General features: G+C 40.7%; 1 protein-coding gene across 1 annotated transcript in view; it reads right to left on the bottom strand.

The window, feature by feature from the left end:
• Positions 1-22,011, bottom strand: part of MICAL3 (microtubule associated monooxygenase, calponin and LIM domain containing 3) — a 164,971-nt gene that overhangs the window by 35,143 nt on the left and 107,817 nt on the right. Inside the window, exons 26-31 of the mRNA XM_075159557.1 lie at positions 15,195-15,390; positions 10,180-10,424; positions 8,945-9,034; positions 5,708-5,845; positions 3,473-3,535; positions 153-257 (exon numbers count right to left, since the gene is read on the bottom strand). Of these exons, the coding sequence (XP_075015658.1) occupies positions 153-257; positions 3,473-3,535; positions 5,708-5,845; positions 8,945-9,034; positions 10,180-10,424; positions 15,195-15,390 (837 nt within the window). The remainder of the gene's footprint in view (positions 1-152; positions 258-3,472; positions 3,536-5,707; positions 5,846-8,944; positions 9,035-10,179; positions 10,425-15,194; positions 15,391-22,011) is intronic.

The following is a 22,011-nucleotide window of genomic DNA, read 5'->3' on the forward strand; positions in this document are numbered from 1 at the left end:
GTCCTCCACTCCTGGCTCCCTCTTGACTATTTGATACAAACTCCTACATCACTAAAAATAAGATCAGGTTTAAGTACTCTCATACAAAGTATTTTCTACCAATACAATTCTGTTCACATAACAGGTTTAAATGATGCACGGTGGTACCCTACCGTCATCCAGCTCTGCACCCGTGTCTCCCTCTTCACCTGCCTGCCCTTCTGTGTCTGCAGGCTCTGTGCCCAGCTCATCCTCCACATCATTATCCTCACATGGAGCTAGAATATATCAAAATATTGAGAAAAAGAAGAAAAAAAAACCCAAAACTATACAGTGAAAAGGTTCTACATTGAACTGTACCAACAGTTTATAGCGGAGTTATTTATTAATTACTGCCAAAACAAGAAATCCTGAAATGTGTCACCCAGAAAGACATCTATGGTGAAATGATACTTCCAGACTCCAACGAATCAAGGAATGCCTGCCCTTGGGGAGTCTCAAAGGCATTTGCAGTGAAAGCAGCCAGGGAGTTTCTAAGCAACAGGCCTTGTGAAAAATTAAACAAGAAGGGGACTGGGAGGACATCAAACCAGAATAAAGTTTACTGTTCTTCCAGGAAGATTGTTTTTTTTTCTTTACCATACCAGAACAGTTACCACCACTTTATAGCATAAGTGTATTAGGTGAAAACTGAAATCTCACAATGTACCATAACTGTTCATCTTGAAACTGAAACAGGCTTTTGAGGGTGTAAGTCAGAGACAGAGTCTAGCTCTGAGATTGATCATTATTACATTTGGAAACTGTTTAACTCTGTGCAGCTACAGTAGTCTTTGGTAAAAGGGTCTAAGAGACTTGATACGCTGTACAAGTAACTAAGACACAAATTAATTGAGATATTTTTAAGATATACAAAGATATATTCAAACCTTTCTTTTCTGTTACAGATCATAATTTGATTTGCTGGGTCAAAATAAAGAAAAGATTCTTGAATTTATTACTCTGAAGAGGGTTATACTACTACTTGTGACAGGACTTAATTACAGGAGGAGAGACAAGACCAAACTGTGGGGTCTAAATTTCATTATTAAATGGTACTTTTTTAAAAAACCTAAACCTTATGACACCTTCTCCCATCTCTAGTACTATGGATGATTTGCTTAATTTTTTTTTGTTAAGCATTTTCAGAAAACATAATTTAAATATAAAAAAAGAAGCAAGCACTTCCAGGGTTTTTTCCCACAGCAGAGTCAATCAATTACATTTTTAGATTTGTGCGGCGAATTAGCATCAATTCATGTTCAACAACATGCAGACATTTAACTCTGTTGTATATCCTATTGCAAATGCATACACAGTCAGCATGTATTATTATGCACAACGTTTGCTAATAATACACATAGGATATGGACCTATAACCGTGATAACAGATATATTTATAACCTTCTTGGTTGCACCTATACCAGTAAACTAAGCGGTGCAAGTCTCTAGACCTGAATGCATACAGTATCATACTGTCATCTTTAGGAGGGCTCCTGGCATGACTCCCAGCAGTTAGTCCCCATGGTAGGGCTGGAGGCTGTTTCCAACAGGCAGTCGGACGCAGCCCCCTGATTCTGGATGGCAAAAAAGTTTAGCCATATGGGAGTGAATCACGCTGTGCCAGCTTTCTCCTCAGTCAGGGAGTAGGCCCCGATCCTTTTTGTTTACTAGTGACAATGTGACTTTTGGAACCATTTATATGCTAGCATTGCTAATTAAGACAATCTTGAAAATAAACCAACCCTCCCTAAAATTGAGGTCTTGCAGCCTCTCCTCTTTCTCTAATACAGGTTTTTGCTTATTTCAGAACACAGCTTCAGTGGGTGGTTTGTCTTCTTCCTCCAACCTGAGAATTTCTCTTTTTCCATGCTTTCCCCTCTGTAGTATTAAGACAGACAAACATATGGGCTAGTTTATTTTCTGTCAACTACTGTGAAAAGGCAGTTACACTTACATGTGATAAACCACTGGCCTAGTCCCTTAAGTCAGAAGCTTATAAAATCCAGAATCTTACAGATGTCAAGCACAGGAGACTGAATCGTATGGCAAAGGCTGGACTGCCCACGGGGGCATTTACAAATCTACTGAACAAAACCAAACGGTGTCCCAGTCTGATTGTGGCTTAGGTATGCAGTAGCTTATGTTATTTTGGAAATAATAATGTCATGGGATGGTTTTATGGTAGCAGCAAATGTGAGTAATCTTAATCAAAACTTGCAAAAATGTAACTCAGATGTTAGGAATATCTGATACCACTATATATATGTGTGTCTTCATATCCAGAAACCACAAATTGACATGACACACATAGGGAGTGTGTTGGAGAGAGAGAAGAAAATCAATTCTTAGATAGATTGGTACACAAAACTCAACAGAAGATTACAGATGCATAGATAAGTAACAACTTGGTGCAAGGGTGGATCCCATTTTGAGGGACATGGAGAGCTTGCAGGTGGCTGGTTATATTATACATATACTGTGCATATACGTATATGCAGTTAGGATAAGGAGCAAGAGGCCAAAAGCTGTCACACAATAACTCAGAAGCTACACACTATGGCAGCCAGAAACTGGGATCAGCACTTGGTTGATATCAGCTAGCAGCTGTGAGAAGGCTGCATCGTGTGCAGACATCTTGTAAACACTGCTGCCTTGCCAAAGCAGCAGCAGAAGCAAAGTTTTATAGGCAAGCTAGCTATTCTGATGTGCCAAAGCAACTTAGCTGTAGATCAACTACCTAGCCACAAATTACTGCTGTTCCACTGATTTAGATACCTCCACCGCTTTACACAAATTTACTCCCTTACTCTAATCCCAGAATCTTCATGCTCATCGGTTTTGTAATAGAGCTTAGAGGACCACATAAAAAAAGCAGCTGAGCTCTACCATCCTTCAACTTTCCTGAGGCTTTCCTAAATAATGTGAACCCCAAGTCAAAGGAGACACAACAGCCATCGCTATTCTCAAAGATCCCAGCTTCAACCATATTCTTCTTTCTTTTCTTCACCAGATAACTAGAGTTTGCAGTTGCTACAGAGAACTGCAACTGCTTTAAGCATTCTCTGTTACTTAATCTTTCGACTGCAAGAAAGCCCCATGTTCTTTTAGTCAAGGAGCTAGGGGAAGAATAACTGGTCCAGTCTTCAGTTTACAAAGCAAATCAAAGCACTCAACCAGATTCCTCCTTCTACCTTCATTAGACCCAAGATAACCTCTCTGTTTGGCCTGCCTTCAGAAGGGTTACAACAAATGTCGAGTTCATGCAAGAATGGACTGTCTGAGCAAGGCGTGCATGCACACTCCCCCTTCCTCCCTCCCTCCACGTCCAGTCATGCAGTAGCGACAGGGCCGTGAGTTCCAGGGTTAAAGTACCAGCTCAGCTGCTGAAGGCATGGAGAAGAGACGGGCAGGGTTATTGTGCATTGGAATACATAGAACATCACCAAACTACCTCCAGGGACCGTCTCCAGCCACGCCTGTACCGCCTCATGGCGTACGGAGGGAAGGTCGGATGCTGAATTTAAAAAACAATAAATTGTAAGAAATCAAAATTAGACCATCAGTAAGCGTCTAAAACAGAAGAGTGACAGTTTCAGTAGCAAACACAGGAATAAAACCTATGAGGTGTTAAACAACCGATTCCAGGCTTGGGATTTAAATTGAGATAACATACACATGTCAGGGGCCTAATCTTCCTTTAGGATCTGTAATGTTAGAGGAAATACAGACGGCACAGTGAGAAACACACCGCATCTGAGCAGCAGGTTGCTGCTGCTGTCCTCCACTTGAAAGTCTGCAGAGGAGGGAAACTAAGAGGTGAAAGAGCTGAGCAATGAGAGAGGGGCGGTCGTACCAGGTATCCCAGAACCTGTGCTGCCCGGGTGCGAACGCCAGCAGACGAAGAAGAGCGCCCAAAGCAGAATGAGACGGGCTTCTGTGTATCGTCACGCTATCCCAGGCTTTCACATCAAACCCTATCGTGTCTGCTACTGATGGGCTCTCCAAACACCTCCTACCACAGAATACAGCTCAGCCAGGAACAAATTTGTCTATTGAACTCAGGTTGAAAACTTACAGCATATCCACAAGTACTTATTGGCACAGCCCTTTAAAAAACCAAACTGTTGATACAACTGCACACTCCTGTACTATATGACAAAGTAATTGAAGCAGCTAATCTGTTAATCAGGATTGTCCAATTTTGCCCCAGTTTTAGGGGAAGGAAAGGAAATACTGCCTTCCTTCCCAAAGGAAGTTGGAAAGACCACAAAATCAATTTTGGAAGGATCACCTTTTGCTGGCAGCTGTACCAATACACTACGGAAAAGCAGGAATTATAACATTAAAAGAAAAATTTGGAAACTACAGTGATATAGACCCTCAAGCAGAAGCTAAAGTAACCTTAATTGTAGTAAGCTTAAGAAACTGTGTTAACATTTTTTGCTTAGCGTTTTTAAACGTTAAGCAACTACTCTAGCAGTACCGAATGTTACAGACAGTTGAACACAGTCTATTTCTGTGGTTGCAGTGGGAAGGAAATACCCATCTCTTATTTGTAGGGAGCAGATTTCACACCAGAAAATCCCAGTGCATTCTACAAACTGCAATTATACATGTAGCCAAACTGATCTGGAACTGTGTATCAAGTTGGACCAGGATTAAAAAAAAAACCAAACATTTAGAACTACGAGGGAAAAAAGATAATTATCTGGAATGGAATATGATCAGGCAACATGAGGTAAAGTTCTAGGCTTTTTTAATAGAGATCAGTCATTAACTTAATTTCACATTTGCTATAAAAGACACCCCTTCCCACAGCATACTTACTCCCTCTACAATTCTGGCACAATGGTTACAGACTCTGAGAGAAGACCACTACTCATCAAGTGCATGATTAACATTTATTGAGCCTAGGCTTCTGCATAGGTAAAGCACCTATGACATACTTACCTTCCAACATGCTGTAATATACTCTAGAATAAAGTCAGTAGGGACTGCTGGAAGGTACTTACAAGAGAGCTAGACTATTGGCATTTCCCCCCTCCAAAGTTTTCCTTTAAGTAACTGGCAACTCACAAAGATCACACCTCACTTTAAAAAACAGATATGCTGTCAAATCTTAAACACAGGGAGTCAAAACCACCACCGATCAGATTTGTAAGCCCTTTGAGCCCCATCATTCCCTACTAATACCAGATGCAGCTACACACTTTGAAAAGCAGCAGCAGAGAAATATGCTCAACACAGAAGCTGACCCTGTTCAATCTTTGCTGTAGTAGCTACACTACTCAGCTTTCCCTACAGAGGCGTAGAGTCCTCACTGCCACAAAAAGCACATGACAGCTTCTATTACTATCCCTAAAGTCAGTTACCGAGGGCTGACTGCCAGCACTATCAAATCATGTGTGTGGTGAGGAAAAATGCTACGGAGTCAAAGCAGGCAGACAAACTAGTGAGAAGAAGTCACACCACCACAGAGCCGAAAAAGTAGTCATTTTAAGTAGACACTGACCTGAAAAGCAAAATGTTTAACCAAGTGTAATTTCAGTGTAATTTGAAAGTAGTTCCTTTCAATCACTGCTGCCCCTGCTGAAGTACACTGCTCTTGAAGGGCGCAGAAGCAACAGAGTTAAACAGCTGCAACCGTGATCCAGGAATTGACGGTGTGGTGCTTGGGGAAGATTACCTCTGGAGGTGGAGGACTTTGAGGTTGGGACCATTTTTTCCTCCTCCTCTTTTTCACGGATGTGTGTCCAGTGCACATCTGCCAGGATCTCCAGAGGATCAACCGGATTTACAATCTGCTGCAGTCTAAGGTTTCCAGCTAGCAGGAGGAGGGCATGGCATACCAGGTTGTAGGCAAGGTGTATGAAGGACAGGGAGGAAAAGATGGGAGAAAGTGGAAAGGAAAGGTAAAACATCATAGGAAAGGAAATAAGAAAAGAAGAAAAGAAAATATTACTGGCTAAGATCAGTTTGCAAGACAGACAGAAAACGCTCAGCATTGTGTATGCACGCATACACCAATACAGTGCTCCTCATACTTCCCATCAAAGCTGAATAATGCCATTCCAAAGGCAGAGAGATGCTATTAAAAACATCATTGTAGATTGCCTCTATTGCAAGCAGCTTCGCTGAAATGAAAGACATTCTCTGGGTGTCCAACAGTTTGTGGTATGTAAATATCAATTTAGTAGAAATTTCCAGCTCCTTCAGCCTATTCATTATGACTATTGCCAAAGACGTCTTGCTGTTAAAGGCAAGGGACAATCTGCATTGTAGTTTGATGCACCAAAACAAAAGGTCTTTCATTCCCTATTATTGGGTTAAGCACTCCTTTCTATGCTGGGTACATATTTCTTTGTGAATTAAATTACATGATGGATCTCAGAGATTCACATGTATGTGTCTATGTGCATATGCACACATGGGTGCACACTTACTTTAGCATTTAAAACACTACTTTTTTTACTCCTGCTCTTTTGTACTGACTTGTTTGAAGGGTAGAATAACACCATTTTCATTACGATTTAACAGCCCCCCCCACATCCCTAGAAGTCGCACAAATGAATTTGTTTAAAAGAAATTGCATTACTCCTCAATTACCTGCCTACACAAAGTTTAGCTACTTATGGAGTGTCAAAGGGAACAATGGGCACCTAAAGCAACTGATAAGCAACTTGTTTAACTGCTGCAGAATACCCACCTTGGGAGCATCTACCCTGAGGTAAGTATTATATTCAGAGACCCCGTCTATTGCTAACTGCTATGGGACTATAGCTCAGGTTTTATTTACCCATAATAAAAAACTCATTCTACGGGAGACAGGTGTTCAGTGTCTGCAGGAGTGGTCTTCAAAAGCAAATGACTCATCCTGAAAGGAAAATGCTCACTTACTTCATAAAGTAGGAAGTAAATTCTCACAACAGCTGCATTACCACTGAGTAGGGCAAACACCGTTTCAGCAGTTTAGAACCTCAAAAGCAGTTAGATTTTCATATGGTGCACTAGTGTTTGAAGGAAACAAGAAACATCAGCAGCATTTGGAGGTTGCACTCATTATTTCCTGCTGTCTCCTTTTAACGAAGTTCCTCTCTCCCGGCCATGTTTTCCCCAGACATGACAAAGTGTTTGGGACTTCCTTTTCAGGAATGACTGGGTGTGAGATTTGGCATTAAAACTGCAGAAGAAACAGGCAGAAGGAACTGCAGGAAGGACAGAATCACCAGCTGATTATTAAAAGGGAAAAGGGTTCAGACGCACAAACTCAAACACAGAGCAGGATTCACAATTTAGCGAAGTATTTAGCAGTTTTATGTTTCCGTTGCCTCATCAGAGAGTTTTCATATCAATTAGCACAACCACATGGTCTACCAGAGCTACTGGACATCCTGCAGCAACAGGAACCTGGGCTTTTCTCACTCTGTACCGAAGCACTCACATGCAGACCCCAAGATGAGTAGAGTTAGCATTTGCATCGCCACACAAAATTTTGTGTTAAAAGGTTTAGGTTTGCCAGCAATGGCTGAGAAGTATATAGTCACTCAGCAAGGCTCGGAAAGAGCAGGCCCCACATGATCTGCATGTTTTAAAATGGATTTATCTGGGACTTAGACCAACATACACACCTTCAGTTACTCCACAAGTCTCCAGACACAGGCCTAAGCCTGTCCTGATTAGGACATGGGTCCTTCTCACCTTTTCCAGTAAATAAATAGCAGCACAGCCAGCCATGAAGGACTGCTGGTTGGCTAACAGGCAAACCTAACGTTTCCTTGAGATCTAAATGCTTGAGAATTTCAAATGACACCTGGTGTAGCCTTCCTTCAAGGCTGCCTGCAAAGCTTTGCAGGAAGCTGGACGTGAATCGCATCTACATTTGGAAAGCTGGCCTTCCCCTCCAGTTCCACCATAGCACCTGCCAGCACTTTATAAGAAGCGGGCAGTCTCAATGTTGAAGCCACCCGCACATCAAATCCTTAGGAGCCAGGTCTAAAGCACACTAGCAACCACAACAAGGGGAACTTCTTCAGTTATGCTCTTCAGCCATATTACTAATACTTCTCATTCTTACCATCAGAAAAGTTAAATTGGAAAAAATCATAACACCGCTTCCTTTTTTTTTTTTAAAAAAAAAAAAAAAGTCAGAAGCTAAGCTACAGTTGTTACAACCATAAGCTGCAAAATATGCAGTTTGACAACTGCATATGCCCTCTTACCTGCAGGAAGGCACTTGGATTTTCCTCTTATGTATTCTGGCTCTAACGAACCACATTGAGGGAATAAAGGATTAAGAAGCTATTAGGACCAAGTGCTTCAAAAAAAACAACCATCAGAAATAAACCGCAAGAGAAGAATGTATCATGGAAAATAACACAGCCAGTTAGATTGGAATGTCAGATTAATTTTATGCCCATTATATGACTGTTTGAAAAATCTTGAGGGATCGCCGCAGCTGGATTAGCTTCCCCCACAGACTCTCCCCACAGACACACACTCACAAAGGACAACAACAAAAAATGCAAGTTTGCTGAAACAGGCAATCTAAAGGCAGTACTTCTGATGTGTCCCATGTGTCTGACATATTGCACAGATGCAATTAGTTTGTGTGTATAGAAGTAACCTGAAAGTCCTAAATACGTGGGGGTCACTGTTCATGCACATTACAGTAGCAAATTGTCCACGCTTTCCAGATATCCTGAGGTACTTGGCAGCTTTATCTTTCTCCTAAAAGCAGTGGCAGTGTCAGACCTGACATATGGCACCTGGACCAGGAGATGAAGATAACAACAGCTACTGAATCAGTTTTTAGGGAGCTGGTAAAGCAATTAAATAAAACACAGAAACTTCTCATGTGGGACCTGCTCTTTAAAACATTCTCCCCTCCTTCGGGGAAATGGAAGTGGAGATGGTATACGGGTACCTTTAAATGTACCCGTGTCCTCTTCATTTGAGAGACGTTGAAGCCAGCGGCCTTGCTGCAGCTCTCTCTCCCAAGGGCAATACTCCCCCTCTACAGCAGAGGGAACCACACATCCATATATAACACCAGACACGCATGTACACACACAAGCGATGGAGAGAGAGAGAGAGAGAGAGAGAGAAAGAGAAAGGACAGAATCAGAAAGAGAGACTGTCTGGAAATCCAGCAACTCCCCATACTCCCGCTGTACTCAAAGTGTCTGACAGGAAAACTACTCAAATGAAACAATGTCCATCCAAGAACACCATGGTTTAGCAGACTAAACACACAACATGGATGTGCATGTTACCATACTTAAAAAGCAGTCTTGACTTCCACAGACTTCAGTTGTGGAGATACAGCTCCTACGTTGAAAATGTAGCCAAGCAGCCTGCTGAGCTCATCAACAAAACTGCCACTAAGACTCAAAAAACTGGACCTCTGCTTGCATTAGGCAGACAAAGACCTTTACGAAGAAGCTCTTTGGAGTCTACTAGTCTTCACAAAAAGGAAACGTGAGTACAAAGACAAAGACAGGATCAGCAAGAAATTTGGCATGGTGGTGAAACACTGGAAACATGTCTATTCTCAGTACAAACTTTGCATTTTGATGACTGAGACAAACACAGGGGAAGGAGTCTTTCCCTAAGATTTTCCACAGAAATCCCTCAGAGCTAAAATGGGAACCACCTGAATTCCCTGATTTCTCAAGGCCGTCTTTTAACTAAGGAGAGCTACAAGCAGCTGCTTCTGGGATGCCTTGATGACAGTTACAGGGCACTACCCCTTAGTGAGGCACTCCGCAAAACTGAAAACACTGCCTCCGCAATGCTTCCAGCTCTTGCTGCCAAAGAACAAAGGGCACATTCAAATCCAATTCCCAATAATAATAAAAAACAACAATAAAACAATACAGTGTCACAAAGCTGTGAATTGCACATGTTGGCATGGTGTATGGGAAGCATATTGTGTTGGTATTAATGCTGTAACTGCCCTGGGGGCAAAGATCTTCTGTATCCAGAATGATCCACCTAAAGCTTTCCTTGACAATAACTCCCTCAAAAATCAAAGCAATAAAGAAGTGAAAGAAGAACAACAGTTTTCCAAGGCAAATCTTTCTCATTCAGCATGGCAAATACTCAACTCAGTTTTCCCTGTTGTCTAGCAGAAAGGAAGGACAAATCAATCTGCCTAACCTTCGCTCGACTCCTCATCTTCCTCCTCTTCGTCTTCGTCTTCCTCCTCCTCCTCCTCCTCTTTGTCCTCAAGCTCATGATTTTCCTCAGCCTCAATCTCTTCTTCACTCTTTCCCTTCAGGAGGGCATGGATACGCACAGCCTCTTTCCATGGCACACCACCCAAGTCTGAAGGGGGTTGCTGAGGCAGCAGTAGTTCATCTTCTTCCTCCTCATCTTCCTCCTCCATCTCAGACTCGGAACTACTGTAAGGGTTTAGAAAAAAAGATAAAGAAACAACTAGTTAATACTTCCTAGATCAGTCTTAGATCGCTGACAAGCTGTTTCAACACATATAAGCCCAAAACGTATGATGGAAACCATAATACTAATTTTCTGCTTTCAATATTTCATAGGCATTTTAGAGGCAGCATCATGCGTGGGCTGCAGTATGGTCCTTGCCCTGCTTCTTTTAAAGAAGGTGAAGTAGCAGAAAAGTGCCTGTGAAGCCAAGTCTAAATATTTGGGCAGCATTAATTGTTACAGTTCGTGACAGCTGAATACAGCAGAAAGAAACTGCTTTCTTCATATCACATTGCTTTGGATAAACCAGTGCAAGAGTCTTAGCAGTGTCAGAATGTGAAGGTCACGTCTTTCAATAATGGCAGCTACCAGACAGCTAAGATGTTTTTGGCACTTGCTGGGGTGAACCACAGAAGGCTTTGGGAGTAGAAAGAACACACAATACAACTATCAGGCCAAGGGATACAGCATGTCAACTAAGGAGAGCTGGAGAAAAAAAATACAAAATTCCTCACCTTTCTACATCACAGATAGAACTAGAATATGTATCCAATCAAGTACACAGTGTACATAGTGGCAAGAAACCATAGGAAGCAGTGCAAGGATAATTACAATAATGAGCTTATTATTATCACAGCAAAGTCTAAAACACGCAAAACAGTAAATCATTAGTGCTTTGTAGCAGACGTCTCTGTTTAATTCTAACAGTTCCTCAGTATAAGCAGCAGGGGCAAGAAATGTAACTGCTATACAATGACATTTAATCTAGCTTACTCTTACATGCTGGACTACCTAGAGGTACTGGGGAGAAAGATGGTTGCGTTTGTCACTGGAAAATGAATGTGAAAGAGAGAGATGTTCAGAGAACATATCTGTAGGGTGAAAAGGTCCTCTTTGTTTTTCCTTATAGATCATTGTCATAAAAGAATAGAGCAACAGTTGGATGCTTCCCATATAAATCTTAAAAGGCCCAAATTCATCTGGATTGAAGGAGAAAACTGTTTGGGTGAATCATCGGAGAACAGTTTTTCACTTCTGCTGCTTCCTTGTGACAGCTATTAGTTAACAGCCTTTGGCAGAATCCATTCCACATAGACAATGAGAGGGAAAACCAAAAAGTTGAAAATAATGCTTAAATTTCATAGGTCTATAAAATATAACTTGTACAGTTGTTGCAATTCTGTTTCCCATACACAGGTTTTATTACAGTATGTGACAAACTGACAGTTTCCAAAAAAAAGGATATATGGCAGCATTCTTTCTCTTATATTGCAGATAAACGTATTCAGGTGCAGAACTTCAAATTAGTCTAACACTACACGAACACATCATATTTACATAATTTTATTCATCTACTTGTCTGAGAGACTATTTTTGATAGCAAAGCTAATAAGGAAAAAACACCACTTTTTTCATGCTCTGATTGTCACGTACTTCTGTCCATAGGCTGTTAAATTCTCCTCACTGTTCTGCATGTGTAACACTATCTTGCTCAAATTACAACCCACTTTTTCACAGCATAAACTGAATACTTGTTTTTAAGAGGTTGCCTGGTTTTCACATGCTAAATACTGAATACAAACACTGTTGCATGCCATGGACTCGGTGTGTATTCCAGGAGACCGAAGCATATTCCAAAGGCTTTACACAGATATTGTCACAGAGAGAAAAAGTGATGTTCCCCTCCTCCCTGATCAGCTTTCCCACCTTTGGTATGGAAATAAACCTGACAGGTGCTGCATGCTGGGGTTTTTGTGTGCTGTCAATGAGGTTTACTGCTGCTCAAACTGTTGCCATGACTGCTGAATGGGATGAGCTGCTGCTCTTCAACCAGCTGGCTTATCGCATGTAATATTGACGACATAAATTCTTTACCACATAGCTCACTTTACCTTCTTTGGCTTTTATTTATAACTTGGTTTTTGTTTGACCTTTGAATACTGAGAAATGAGAAGCTGAAAGATGGCAGTGAGATGGCCTGGTATAGTGGGCATTCCTTTCAGCATGGCAACTCTGTGCCACAGGAATTAATTCCACAGCTGTAACTTTCTTCTGTAAAGCAGCGATCAAAGACCAAAGTAGATTGCTTTATAGAATTTGTATAAGCAGTTGAATATCTTATTAAAAAGGTGTACCTACACAGATTCAGTGCTGAGGAGAGGAACCAAAACCTAAACTGTGGAAACGAAGCTCTTCTCTTCCCTTGCCATACAAACCCTTACTGCACAAGCTGTCCTGTGACACTCCTTCAAAAGGCCACAGGGTATTACACCAAACCGCAGATGACATACTGGGAGTTACTGCAAGTTAAAGGGGATGAATAAGGCATCTAAAGGGTTTTCTGTCCCTCAAAAGCTGTGTAGTCAGGGTTTGGTTGCTTAAATGATTTTTTTTCTTATTGAAGCTTAAACAAGATTAACTCTCTTTTGAAAAAATATACTTTGAATACTGTTTTCTGTAAATTTTCTCTGCAGTGTGCGTGCTCCTAAGTGTGTGTGTGATGGGAAGCTGGGCACCAAAATGCGTGGTCTCTGCTTGATTTAGAGTTAACACCTCATTGAACCTTGAAACCCAATCCATCGCTCCATAAGTCACGGAGGGAACAAAAAGTTCCCCATCTCCTCTGCCTGCTCCTAACCCTGTGGCGCTGCATCAAGACAGTGAAGATGATCAAATCAGGGCTTTGGTTGGCTTGTTGCAGGAGTCAAACTTTTTCTTTTGTTGCTGAAAAAGTGGTCAGACTTTCGCCCCCCCCCCTTTTTTTTTTTGGGCTTTCTGACACATATCATGGAGTGGGTGGCGCTGAACAGAGGACACTCGAGACCTCCATCATCTAGAAAATTGTCTCTCTGATGTTTGGCCCGCACAGCCTTCTCAATGCTCTGAGTAAACTGCTTGCTATATTTGGATTTGGGACAGAAATTTTTCCAGGTCAAACTGAGAGGGAATTTGATGTATTTTCTCTTTCCTCTCTATCATACAGTGTGAGTTGCCCACTAAACACTGCTTTTCGCATGCAAAATTGTACAATTCAGTCTATTACAGACAGAAATAGTCAGTTTAATACAGGTTAAGGGAAGTATGTAGGACAAAGGTAGCTAAATGTGGCACCCTACAAGAGGAAATCAAACTCGCTAACCTACTACTGTACTGCCCTCAGTCTCCACAATCTTGCAAAATATCTCTTGGAGATGAACAACAACTTCATGCCAAAATGCCAAAACTCCACTTTTTTTAACTAACTCTTCTCCTCCTTTGCAAGTCTTCTGCCATTTACTGAGCAGGCCTACTGTGTCCTAATTTACTGAAATCAAGACCAATAATAATAAAACTCCATACTAGTAAATTTTTTTTAGAGCTAGAAACATAAAGGACTAAAAACCCCTCAATATCATTAATGCCTATACTGTCACAGTTGATATAATTCCTAGGCCTGAGCAGGGACCTAAAGGAAGGATGAGTGAAGCAAACAGAGTTTCCATCTGCCACAAATAGTCCCGTGAGCACTAGTTAAGATCTCAATTACATAAAATGTCAAAATGGAATCTTCTGAAGAAATTAATATGTTAAAAAATTAATCAAAAAGTATTATTTAGGTTTCAGACAAAACAGCTGTACAAGATATTAGCAATTGCCAGGCACTTATATGAAAGCCACACCTTCATGAGTCCACAGGTACACACTCTCTGTCAAGGCTGAGTTCAGGCTACTAAAAGTTACTCCTTTCCAGATGCTGCATCTTCAAACTTATCTTATCAGATAAATGACAGATTCTGTACTACATTAATCCTGTAAACATTTTAATGAACGTTTTTTTATTCCTGCATTCTTCCCCACACCAACCCAATTCAATTTCACGTGTATAAATGTAGTAAAGGAATTTCTCATACAGCCCTATACCTGTAGGTAATGCATACATATAAGATGTTTGTAGGATCTAAGTCTCAGGAAATCAGTGACACCATTTTCTGAGTTTATTTCAAGACGACTACTGGACAGACTGAGAGCTGAAAAGGTAAGGGCTGTTATTGCTACAAAGAAAAGTACATTATTAGAAACCATATTAAGAGATAGAGACTCTGCAAAAAGTGTGTGATTGACTATAAAGTTCACAAGCATTCTTCATCAAGTGTTTTCTCTCAATGATTCTTGCAACAACTATTTCCAGTAGCTCTACCTGCATATATTGGATCCTGATGTGCTTATACATCATTTTGCAGGTAAAGAGAAATTTGTGAAGGTACAATGTGTTTTTCAACAGCCATAATTATTACTTCAAATTACTACCTCTCAGGCATTGCATTAGCATTCAGTCAGGATTACATGTGTGTCAAGCTTGAATCTTTAAACCAAAACTGTTTTTGAATTGTAATGCAAAGCATACAGGAAAAAAGTTAACTTTGGAACCCCCTCGCATCTGAATCCATGTTCTGTTTGCTCAAAAGACTCATTTGTCTTTGATACAATTAAAAAAAAAATTTAAAAAAATGCCTTCCAACTTAGGACTGAATTTCATGGTATTATGGTACTATAGGTGTCTTCTATGAATGGTAATAAGCTATTTAGAAGAACAGATACTACAAGATAAAATACCTGCGTAAATACGCAGAACATTTTCAACAACTTTAGAAAGGGCAACCTGGTAAATAATATGTTAAAAAAAAGCTATGGGAAAAGCAGGCAAAAGTCTGTTGGGATGAGTATAAAAAAGCTTACGGACAATGTGTGCTAACCTGCTGGGCACATCCTCTTCTGTTCCTTTGTCCAACACACTGCTCAGGTTATGCTCTGCTAGCGTCTCTTCAGGAACCTCTTCCAGTTCTTCTTCCCGCTGCAGTGACAGTCGGTAGTTCTCCAGCTCAATCCGCTCAGGCGTGCCACGCAGCCGCTTAGCAAGGCTGGGCTCTTCCAGCCCATTTACATTAGAACCTAAAGAATAAGCCAGTGAATAAACAATAAATGCAACAGTTAGAATTGTAATTTTTTAAGGAAACTGAGCAACTGAGAGAAACAGGACATGAGGCAGAGGGAAGTAAATAAAGCGAGAGAATACCTTATGTCATTATCCTGTTCGCCACTACTGGCAGAACCTGCTGGGGAGCCAGACTGCAAAAGGGAACCTTAGTGGTTTTGGCTAATAGATGCTAAAAAGAATGTTAAATGTCCTGCTTTAGAGAGGTAATAAGGACATTTTAGCTGCAAAAACTAGATCTGCAATGAAGCCTATGTAGTAAGTACTGGGGAAGGCCTAACCACAGACTGCATATATTCTATGAGTCAAAAGTAGGAATGCTATGGGGCAATCCTGCTACATAATGTTAAAATTGTTACCAGTCAAGGTAGCTCTACAGAGTCAGAGAGCAAAAAAAATATTACTACTACTTAAAGATGGGGAAGGAAGGGCATAAAAAAGGCCCACCTGGAGCAAGTTTTAAAACTTTTTATAGACTTCAATTAATTTGCTTTTTAACCAGAGTTTGTGATGAAACGAACCACAGGGAAAAACCCAGGTGACATGTTTGCAATCACAAATCTCACGAATCCCAGAAAATTGCAAGGACGTATGAACCAGGCAGTTGGAGAAAATTATACAGGAGCTTCATTCACTGTGGCACTCAATGAATTCAACTCTAACCTGCATTCACCCATTTCTTTTTGAAATTCTAGTATTTTAGCTTAAATACCATGCTACTGTTTACCCTTACCCAACTTACTATTTACAGAGCCCAATCTTTCCTAGCTTCTGTTTTGCTTTGCTAAACGAGCCAAGCCTTCTCCTCATGAGATAAGCTCTTCAGTGTGCTGACCTGAAGGCTAGGTCTCTGCACCTGTCCCAGTTTGGATTAATCTTTCCAGAACCTGCGTGATTAGAATTGAACACAGCTTTCCAGATGAGGCCTTATCAGCGTAACATACACCCCTGCCAGAAATCTCTCATCTGACACACACTGAGAACACGCTTGCCTATTTATACGCCACATAATACTGGTGGCTTTTATTTATTGACTGATATTCAGATCTTTCTCCTTCTCTGCTTTCAACTGATAAGCACCTTGTTGGTAGCCAAAATTCTTAACACTTTCTTAGTGCATGACCCAGTACTTTCTACTATTACATTTCTATTTTTAATATTACAGCCTGCAACATCTTGCAGTTCTTAGCGTATGACATGCCTATCCTCCTCTGCATTGATGAGGGTTTGAAATGTTGCCTCAGCAATGAATTCCATTAGCAGATTTTTTTTCCTTTTTTTGCTAGTAACCTTAGTGAAAAGTATTACAAAGATCAGTCCCCAAATAATTTTTTGTGAAACTCCACAGTCTGTAGGTGACATCCAACCCCATTATTTGCTTTTTCAATAAAACCTCTAATCTCTCATTTAAGTCAACTTCTTAGCTACTTGACACTTCATGTACTACTCCCTCATTTTATCCACTTTAAATAATTATTTCCATGTGGCAACCTTCAGGTGCTTTACTGAAGTCCAGAGTGTTCAAATGCACCCCACTTCCCTTATGGAGATAATCAGTTACTTCGTCGATAAAAGCTGTCAAGCTAGTCTGGCGTAGTCTTTGGTGAATCCATGTCACATTTTATACCACTTACCTTCATAAGGTCAAAGGACTTCACTTGCAGAACTAGCAGTCTTTAGTTATTCCTTTAAAGAAGGTGTTTTATCTACTGTTTAGATTAACCGATATGTACTTGTTCAGATCACCTTTTTTCTTTTTTTTTTTTTTTTGTTTTGTTTTTTTTTTTAACTGTTTATCTGCAGGTCATACTTCTGTGACCCAGTGGTCCCATGGTATTACCCTGAATTAGATAGTCAAGGTACTATCTAATTAGTAGTATAGCTTGATTTAATCACAAATTGTTACCACAAAGCTAACAATTTCATTGTACAATTCTTCCACTCTTCTGAGACAAAGACTATTTGGTTGAATTTTATTTCCACTCATTACAGTACAGCAATATTTAAATTTTGCTTCCAGCTTCATTGGGTTAATTTCCATTTCCAAATCTTGCTACACACTGACTTCTTTTGCTCCCGCGTCTGATGCCATTGTCCCAACTGAAATTGGAGGCCAAGTATTCATTTGATGGCCTGACTATACGTAAAATCGCATTTTATGTCAGCCTCATCTTCACTGTGGACCCACTTCTGCTTTCCCTTACCTTGCTTTTTACTTAGATGCTTAAGGATACAGCTGTTTGCTTTCCTTTCCTTTGCAAAGTCTAACCCAGCATGAGCTTTGGCAACGTCGACTTTATCCTCATGCGTTTTGACCTCCAAGACAGTTTTTGTTTTCTTCCTGCATCCTTTGCAGTTTCTCATTTTATTCCTGACAGCCTTTTTTCAGGGCAATTACTCACTCTGTACCATCTTAGTCTTTCACACAAAACTACATTGGCCTTGCCATAATTAGCGGCATTTATTTCCAAGCCCTCTCCAGAAAGATAAAATCTCATAAAGACAACTGCCAGGAGTGTTCTTCTCTCTTCCTTAGTATTATTGAACCCTTCTATGATGTGGGCAAGTGGCTGCTGTGCCCTCGGCTGGAGCTACAGGGCTTCTTTATGGCATAAACCACAGAAGCTTGCTCAGGTGGCAGGCAGGAACATTACCTTGCATTTCCAGGGATACTGTGGTCTCTACTGTTTCCTGCTGCTAAGCTTTATGTTGTGTTAGTATTTTCAAAGTTTAATGGAACTGGACTGCCTTTTCAGCTGGGATTCATGTCTCATTTCATTCTCTCTAGATGGTGATACCACCTCAGCCAAATCTATTTTTGTAATCTGTGTTACATTCCCCAACCCTGACTACACAGTAACACGGGAACTGACCTGGAATATTGCTCTGCCACTTCTGGCTGACAGTGAAAAACTAAAGGACTCTGGGTAACGCAAGAACACCACGGTGAGGGAAAACAAAGAAGGAATATACTAAATCATCATAAAACAAGAGTTTTTCTACTTGGAGCTCTTTATATACAACAGACCCATCAGCTAGGCTCAGCTACTTCAACTGAAATATCTTTTCACAAACTGTTTTTAACTTGTTCTCTTCTGATGCATACCCCAACATAGCTGCGAAGTCCACAAGCAGAAAAAAAGGATGACAACAAAAAGAACAAGAACTTTTTATCTGTCTGACATTGTTTCGCTCCTAATAATAATCTTAACGGGTTTTTGTCAGCCTTTTCAAAGTAAAAAAAAAAAAAAAAAAAAAAAAAAAAAATCATTCCCATATAATTAAATGAAATGAATGGAGTGTTAAAAAAAAAAGATGCTTGTTTCAATGCTGCAATATCTGGGGTGGGGAGAAAGACTGGCAGCAATCACTCTAAGGTAAGAGAGGACTGAAAATCAAGTTGACATATGTTTATATGCCTTTCATGAACATAAATGATCTTTTAGGTATGTTATTCGAAATACAAATCATCATCACCCTTCTCATCATGAAGACCCAGTATAATTGGTACATAAGAGAATAAAACTATTGATTCTCTCACAGCACAAACTCTAAATGGGAGTAAGTGACTCAATGCAACTGTGTTAAAATAACTGAAGAGATGGAAAATCTGCCTAACCTTTAATGCAAAAGGATGTGGTCAAGCCAAGATGTCCTGTGAGCTTGACAAGTGCTCTGTGCCTCAAAATCTCAAAGAAGTAGGAAGGGCATTCCCAGCATTTTCTTTAATTAATTTATATATCCAGATACTTGAGATGCAGGATTGGTCACATCCCTCCACTTCACTTTGCAAAGAAAACAGCTCTACATCGGAGAACATGAGACAGAAACTCAACTGATTACCAGCTTCAGCACGGGATTTCTAGGAGTGTGGTCTATATGGATCATTTGGTCTACTTGGTCTATTGGTTTAGTTTTTAAAAGGTGCCATGAAGACTTATCTGGCTAGCTGCAAAACCATTGTCAAACTTGTTACCAAACATGAAACAGAAGAAATGCTACAGATAGCCAACTTTCTGCACCACGAAGCCGTCAACTATCAGAAGGAAAAGCATTACAGTTCACAAACTTACTTAAGGGATGAAAGTAAGTGTGAGATACAGGTATTGTTAACACGATAAGACGATGAACAACTTGCTCACATTATGTTATAAAGTTCACACCAATTCATTTGAAGCTACAATAAGAAACTATAGATAGGGACAATGAAATTTGAAGCTTTCCTGCCGTCATTTCCTCCTATATGTTATACGTATGGGCAAGGTCTATGCCAATGCAGTTCTTGTAGACGCTAAAGCTTATTCTCTAATGTTCCTCTGGAGGGGAAAGGTGCTTCTCTCAAATCGTTATGTTGTATTCCTCAGACTGTTTTGTAGCTTGCTGGTGGGATAGTTCCAGAGTGCACTCATTATCCATTCTACCTTGTCCGTGCATCTGGGCCCAGAGAGCCAAAAGTCTGCAACTAGTCACAACTGAAACAAAAGAAGCTGATGAGGCTGCATTTGCCAGAAAAAAAAGCTATGTTACTAGCCAGAGTGGAGAGCTACCTGAAAGCCAAGAGCAGCTTCTCATGCAATCAACTGATCAGTTAAAAATCCACAAACATCCAAAATAGGACACATTTTAAAATCTGATTCTTTATTTTGGAAGTCAGTGGGCCATGAACATTACATAGATCATCTGAAGGGAACTGTTTTTCTTAACAGGACAGGCTGCTTGGCTGTTGCATGAAAGCTGCCAGAGTTCTTTATTTATCTCAGCCTTGACACAGCCTGCCTCCTGTAAAGATAATCGTATGATCAGAGATAACATTCCTACACTGAACCACTCCTTGCCCGCATGAATGTGTCCTATTCCAGTAACTGGCAATTACTGGAAGGCTTGAGAAGCTCCTCTTGAAAGCAGATCCCAACTCAATTTTCCCCCAGTACTACCTTGTTCTGTAAAATCTACAGATTATTCTCATGAGCTAGATGAAATCATAGTATCATAGAATAGTTTGGGTTGGAAGGGACCTTTAAAGGTCATCTAGTCCAACCCCCCTGCCATGGGCAGGGACATCTGCAACTGGATCAGGTTGCTCAGAGCCCCGTCCAACATGACCTTGAAAGTTCCCAGGGATGGGGCATCTACCACCTCTCTGGGCAACCTGTGCCAGTGTTTCACCACCCCCACTGTAAAAAATTTCTTCCTTATATCTAGTCTAAATCTACCCTCTTTTTGTTTAAAACCATCACCCCTTGTCCTATCCCAACAGGCCCTGCTAACAAGTTTGTCCCCATCTTTCTTATAAGCCCCCTTTAACTACTGAAAGGCTGCAATGAGGTCTCCCCGGAGCCTTCTCTTCTCCAGGCTGAATAACCCCAACTCTCTCAGCCTTTCCTCGTAGGAGAGGTGTTCCATCCCCCTGATCATTTTTGTGGCCCTCCTCTGACCCACTCCAACAGGTCCATGTCTTTCTTGTGCTGAGGGCTCCAGAGCTGGACGCAGTACTCCAGGTGGGGTCCAGAGCGGAGTAGAGGGGCAGAATCACCTCCCTCATCCTGCTGGCCACGCTTCTTTTGATGCAGCCCAGGATACGGTTGGCCTTCTGGGCTGCGAGCACACATTGCCAGCTCATGTCCAGCTTTTCATCCATCAATATTGCCCAGGTTACTCCCTGACATAACACTTGCTGAAGATGTGGGAGAAAACTGGGAATCTGAGGACAATTAATCCTTCCCAAAGGGAAACTACCTGCCTATTTTACTAGAATTTATTTTTCATTAATCATACAATACCTCTAGACATCCTTTTCTTAGTCAAATCTGTTAAGATTGCAAGCTAAGTTAAATGTCATCTCTTGTGAAGTGTGGGTCTAGTATTTTGCACAGACTCAGCTGTGGCCTTGGGGAGTTACAGAAATTCAAATAAAGGAATACATGCAAAAGGGGGAAGGAATTAATACATTTCTCAGGAAAATCGTCATTCTGGATTTCTCAAATCTTGTGCTTTTAGGATAATGTGAAACACTGTACCTGTTTGTTTTCACTCGTCTTTTCCAAACTCTTCAATTACTTCTACCTCCACACAATTGTTTGAGAACACAACTACGTCACATAAAACAACTCCTATAGAAAGAGCAGCATAGTGCATATGACAAAGTAGAGAGATGGAAGATGGGAACTTTGCTGTGGGAGTTTAAAAGTGATGCAGTGAGCTGTGAGTCAGAAATGCTGAAAGTCCTCAGATTCTGTTACCGTTAATTTCTAAGAAATATATTTTGGGGTAAGGTTTCTGAAGTATGCTTGCTGTTCAGCAAACATTATCGCTGAGGTATAGAGAAGGCAGCAAACAAGATCCAGCAGCATTTTTAAGCTTCTCATTTTTCATCTGTGTTAATGTCAGATTGAGTTTCAGTTTTTTCCCAGAAGTTTCACCCTCACCCACTTCAATTCCACTAACTGCCTCTTTGTATTCCAACTCCACTTCTCATCCAGGGGCCTCAGAATGTTTTACAACTATTAGCATATTAAAACAAACCTATTTTGGAAGTAGGTAAGTACTGTAGAGGCATTGCAAAGTCCAGACACAGAGAT

This window comes from Calonectris borealis, chromosome 1 (assembly GCF_964195595.1).
Source record: "Calonectris borealis chromosome 1, bCalBor7.hap1.2, whole genome shotgun sequence".
NCBI lineage: Eukaryota > Metazoa > Chordata > Aves > Procellariiformes > Procellariidae > Calonectris > Calonectris borealis.